The sequence below is a fragment of the Lampetra fluviatilis genome, chromosome 61, assembly GCF_964198595.1.
Source record: "Lampetra fluviatilis chromosome 61, kcLamFluv1.1, whole genome shotgun sequence".
Classification (NCBI taxonomy): Eukaryota; Metazoa; Chordata; class Hyperoartia; order Petromyzontiformes; family Petromyzontidae; genus Lampetra; species Lampetra fluviatilis.
The window spans coordinates 4,329,073-4,335,072 of record NC_136335.1 but is presented as its reverse complement, the minus strand read 5'-3'; the positions used below and the strand labels follow the sequence as shown (position 1 = coordinate 4,335,072).

Sequence of the window (6,000 nt, the reverse complement as noted above, 5' to 3'; positions counted from 1 at the left end):
GCGAGCGGGCGAGCGGGCGAGCGGGCGAGTGGGCGAGCGGCAAGTGGGCGAGCGGGCCCCACCTTCTCGGTGAAGATCAGCTCCCAGCCGTCGACGGTGAAGTTGAAGGGGTCCCACTGCACTTCCACCGAGGACTCGCGCACCGACTTGAAGCGCAGCCCCTCGGGCGTGGAGAGGTCTGGGGGGGGGGGGTCACGTGGTCACGCGGTCACCACCACCACCACCACCGCGATCACCGCACCTCACCAAACAACAAAGACAAAAGTCCCCCGGATAGCCAGAATGGCGGGGGGCAAGTGCTGTTAGCGAGTAGCAGCGCCTCTCTCCGTCCCCTGAGATGAACCCAGCGATCCTGAGCAGTGACAACCTCAACAAGCCTGTTAACCCCTTCCTGTTCCGATGACGTACGTCCAAGTGGACGGAACGAAATCGGAAGTAAAACGCCGTGCGGGATCGCCGGCTGCCGTAGAGCGCGGCGGTCGTGTCTCTACGGTTCTCGGCGGCGAGTATCGGGCGTTCTTTGAGAAGCCGAACGGCGTTGCTACGACGCCTCGCTCAATGCAATCAACGCCAATCCGCCAGAGGTCGCAACCGGGTACCCGATACCCGTACCCTACCAGATACCCGGCTACCCGTACCCAGGCGGGTACGGGTACCCGTTTACGACCCTGGTGCGGCCGGGTACGGGTACGGGTAGGCCGTGAGTCACTAGTGAGTCACCTTTTGTCACTCATTTCCCAACGTCTTGTCTCTTCTCACAATTCAAGTTCCTAGAATCAACCCACCCGCGCCTGCAACACGGCTTCATCCCAGAGGTCGCATTCAGGTACCCGATACCCGTACTCTACCCGTACCCGGCCGGGTACGGGTAGTGTACGGGTACGGGTGGGTTGATTCTAGGAACTTGAATTGTGAGAAGAGACAAGACGTTGGGAAATGAGTGACAAAAGGTGACTCACTAGTGACTCACGGTCTACCCGTACCCGTATCCGGCCGCACCAGGGTCGCAAACGGGTACCCGTACCCGGCCGGGTACGGGTAGCCGGGTATCGGGTAGGGTACGGGTATCGGGTAGGGTACAGGTATCGGGTACCCGGTTGCGACCTCTGTACGACGCCTCGCTAAATGCAACCAACGCCAATCGGTGAACGGGGCCTCTAGGAAACGGGGAAAAGGTGTTTCGGATGCGATACGGCGAGGGGGACTCACGCGTGGCGACGCGCGCGCTGATGGGCACGCTGCGTTGCCCGCTGATGGGCACCCTGCGTTGCCCGCTGAGCACGGCGTAGACGCGGATGAAGTACTCCACGCCCGGCTCCAGCTGCTCCAGGGTGGCGGCACGGCGGTCTCCCGGCACACGCTGTTCCATCAGCACGCCGCCCGGAGCCGTCGGCACGTACTCCACCAGGTAATGGGTGACCACCATCTCGCCCTCCATCCCCCACTCCAGGTCGATGGTGCGGTCCGTCACGTCCACCACCTGGAGGTCCTTGGGAGAGGCCACTGTGCGACGGGGGGGGGGGGGGAGAGGAGGAAACTATTAATCGACTTACATAGAGAAGCATAGATTTTCATAGAGACCCATAGACTTGCACAGAGACACACAGATGTTCATAAATACCCACAGATTTTCAAAGAGACCCATAGACTCGCACAGAGACACACAGACTTTCTCGGAGAACAACAGACTCACATAGACATCCATAGATCAAAATAGAGACATCCATAGATCAAAATACAGACCCATAGACTCGCAGAGGGATACACACACTCACGCAGCAACCCACAGACTCCCGGAGAGACTCACATACTCGCACAGAGACACACAGACTTTCACGGAGACCCACATACTCACATAGACATCCATAGATCAAAATAGAGACATCCATAGATCAAAATACAGACCCATAGACTCGTAGAGAGACACACACTCACGCAGCAACCCACAGACTCCCGGAGAGACTCACAGACTCGCACAGAGACACACGGACTTTCATGGAGACCCACAGACTCACATAGACATCCATAGATCAAAATAGAGACATCCATAGATCAAAATACAGACCCATAGACTCGTAGAAAGACACACACACTCACGCAGCAACCCACAGACTCCCGGAGAGACTCACAGACTCGCACAGAGACACACGGACTTTCATGGAGACCCACAGACTCACATAGACATCCATAGATCAAAATACAGACATCCATAGATCGAGGGTCGAATTCGAACCGCGTTGTGTGATCGGCATCGCGCTCGCTGAAGCTGTTGGTGCCTTCAGGGAAGTCGTGGACTCTGTATACGCAACTGCGCACAATTCTGTGAGTTACTTATAACTGCTTTGCCGTTAATTATCGCCAATTATAGACTCAGACTATTGTCCTATCATCTCATCGAGTCCCTGGCACTTGATAACATGCTACACGGTGGCAGTGGAGGTCGCAAAATGCCGCTTTATTACTAATAAACCCCAACGATCCGATCGAAATTAGGGATTTCGATCGGATCATTGTGGGGCACGTGCCCCTCCCACATAGAGACCACGTGACACAGACAAAGACCCGCAGACGTAGCAGCAAAGCGCTGCTGGTTTATCTCCCGGAGAAGGTCTCTGAGTGTCCTCCCGAACGCCAGAAATGAAACTCGTGGCTTCCAAACATCGCGATCAGAGCCCCCTCCTCCCCTCGCCCGCCTCCCCACGCGCTCGGAAGCGGGAGCGCCACTCCGGGCACACGCCACCGTGACCCTTATCCAAACGCAACTTTCAAAGCAAATTCTCTTTTCGCTACGAGTCCTGTAAAGTGACCTTGACAACAAGCACCCCTCCCTTCCCTCCCTTCCTCCCTCGCTCCCTCCCTCCTCCCCCGCTATGAACTGGGTTCACGCAGCGTCTGGTCTCGGTTAACGTGATCCCTTTAAGCGGACGAGTCGTGTGTAAGGGCCGGGCTGCCCCCAACGTGCTGTGTGATGTGGCCTTCATGTGCCCCTGTGATCTCCGCTCCCGCGTGTTCTCTAACCCGGGTAATTGATGGTGATGGCGGTGGCAGTGATGGCTCCAGGCGAACGCGCTGATGCCCCCCCCTTCTCCCACCACCCCCCCCCCTACCCCCACCTCCCCACTGCCACCACTGCCACCGCTTCAGGTTGAAATTGGGCAGCGCTGGGATGCGAGCGATGGGGGGGGTGGGGTATCGGCTTAAGTGGCTCCACGTGTGGAGCAGGAAATTCCGTGTGACGCGCGGATGAATTCCTCCCGCACCCCCCCCCAAACCCCCCGTGCCCCCCCCCCCGGCCGACCTCCTGCTGAGTGGAGGGGGGCTGAATATGGGGCTTAACCCCCCCACCTCCCAGACTCCCCCCAGCACAGAGGGCTGCTTTGTTTTGACGACCGGTTTCGCCCCGAATGCACTCACATCGCGTCGCGTCAGATCTCAGAAACGTGGTTAGCATCCTCCTCCTCGGACTGGTGGCCATCAACGCCACAACCACCACAACCACCATTACCACCACAACCACCACCACCACAACCACCACCACCACAACCACCACCACCCCCACAACCACCACCACAACCACCACCACAACCACCACCACCACCCCCACCACAACCACCACCACAACCACAACCACCACCACTACCACCACCACCACTCGGGCTGACTCGACCCTGGCTCGCCCCTGACTCAACTCTGATTTTGCACTAACTCGGCTCTGACTCAACTCTGATGACTCGACTCTGGTTTGGCCATGACCCAGCCCTGACTCAACTCTGACCCGGCCCTGACCCGGCCCTGACCCAGCCCTGACTCGGCCCTGATTCAACTCTGATGACTCGACTCTGGTTTGGCCCTGACTTGGCCCTGACTCAACTCGAACTCGGCCCTGACTCGGCCCTGACCCAGCCCTGACTCGGCCCTGACTCAACTCTGACCCAGCCCTGACTTCACTGACGCCGCCTGCGTCTCCGGCACCCCCCTGGGATGGCGCGCCACCGGAGGAACCCCGAGAACTCCGGAGAAAACCCCGCCACGCATACAACGTGGGGGTGGGAGACTGACAAGCTACGCACAGATGGATTCAGGAATCTCGAAGAGCCCGTGCCCTCCCTCTGCCAGGAGAAGAGGGTGCAGACACATTGTGGAGGTCACGGGGCGGGCCCAGGTGCCACGGGTTGACTGAATGAGATGACTGGCAGATGCACCGACTGTGCTCCCCAAATGTGCCAACGCTGCGTTTTAGCCACCCGGGTGCTCCGCTCGTTATTGTGAGCGTCCCTCCTCTGCCCTCCGTTGTTGTTGGAGGGCGACTGCCTCCAACTGCCCAGTAGCGTCCCTCACGAGCCTCCTCCACAGAGGCCGATCTTGACACGGCTGGTACCGGTCACCGGCAAGTCCACTCAGCTCCACGTCCTCCTGTACCAACATCACTCCATCTCTTCTCCAGCCCGTGCCGTGCCCGTTTAGCCCTCTCTATCCAGAATCTTCTTGGTGGCTGGGCATTCGGGCACCGTGACCCAGCCAACGCAGCCTCGCCTGCCGGAGGAGCTCACCGAATGGGATGGTGCACAGATATTTCAAGGATCTGTGAACTCCTCACACAATCCAGCCTGGTCAAGCCCAGGATGGATCGTGGGCAGATGTTGACCGTGCACCACCGCTCCCCACCCACCCAGAAAGACAAAGATAAAGATCCCCCGTGTAGCCTTAACAGACTGTAGGGGCAAGTGCTGTTAGCGAGCACCTATGAAGGCCGGAACGGTACATGAGGGGGTGGGTGGCCAGCACCACGCCCGACCGCCTTTGTCTCCCTAGCGGCGATGTTTACACACCGCACCAGGTACTCATTTGAGGCTGAGTCGACCTAGGGGAGGCCCAGGACCGGTTCAGATAATCGTCACTGGTGTTTGCGTGAGCGGGAATCGAACCCGGGTCGCCAAGTTCGTAGTGTAGCGCGCTAACCGCTGCACCACCGCTCCCCACCCATCCACACACACACACACACTGACACACACACTGACATACACACTGACACACACACACACACTGACACACACACTGACACACACACTGACACACACACTGACACACACACTGACACACACACACACTAACACACACACACTGACACGCACACAGACAAACCCCACGTCCTCCACGTGGCCTCGGCTCCAAGCGACCTGCCGGGCAGGCAGCCCAGAGCCGCAGCGTGCGAGCACAAAACAAAATTAAAACTCCGACGAAGCGATGACGTCTCCACGAAAACCACGGCGGGGGGTCGGGGGGTCTGGAGAGGTGGATGGTTGTGGGGGGCGAACGCCTTAGCCGATCATCAGCTACTTGGCAAGAGGAGTTGGGGGGGGTCACGTCGCACTCCCAGCGGCCGCTGTGGATGCCCCGGGACGCACCGCTGTCTGATTTGATGTCGACCGGCGCAGAGCAACGAGCCCACGACTTCATCTCCCGTCTCGTGCAGCTCCCGCCCCCCTCGTCAGCCGTCGTACACTCCTCACCAGCCCCGCGGCACTCACCTCACTACGTCACTCACCTCACCACGTCACTCACCTCACCACGCCCCTCACCTCACCACGTCACTCACCTCACTACGTCACTCACCTCCCCACGTCCCTCACCTCACCACCCCCCTCACCTCCCCACGTCCCTCACCTCACCACGCCCCTCACCTCACCACTCCCCTCACCTCCCCACCCCCCTCACCTCCCCACGTCCCTCACCTCCCCACCCCCCTCACCTCCCCACCCCCCTCACCCCCCCACCCCCCTCACCTCCCCACCCCCCTCACCTCCCCACCCCCCTCACCTCCCCACCCCCTTCACCTCCCCACGTCCCTCACCTCCCCACCCCCCTCACCTCCCCACGCCCCTCACCTCCCCACGCCCCTCACCTCCCCACGCCCCTCACCTCCCCACGTCCCTCACCTCACCACGTCCCTCACCTCCCCACCCCCCTCACCTCCCCACGCCCCTCACCTCCCCACCCCCC

At 60.0% G+C, this 6,000-nt stretch overlaps 1 protein-coding gene across 1 annotated transcript in view; it reads right to left on the bottom strand.

Annotated features, from left to right (window-relative positions):
* The window catches only part of TNC (tenascin C), a 145,695-nt gene that overhangs the window by 73,718 nt on the left and 65,977 nt on the right, over positions 1 to 6,000 (bottom strand). Inside the window, exons 5-6 of the mRNA XM_078881361.1 lie at positions 1,210 to 1,503; positions 63 to 178 (exon numbers count right to left, since the gene is read on the bottom strand). Of these exons, the coding sequence (XP_078737487.1) occupies positions 63 to 178; positions 1,210 to 1,503 (410 nt within the window). The remainder of the gene's footprint in view (positions 1 to 62; positions 179 to 1,209; positions 1,504 to 6,000) is intronic.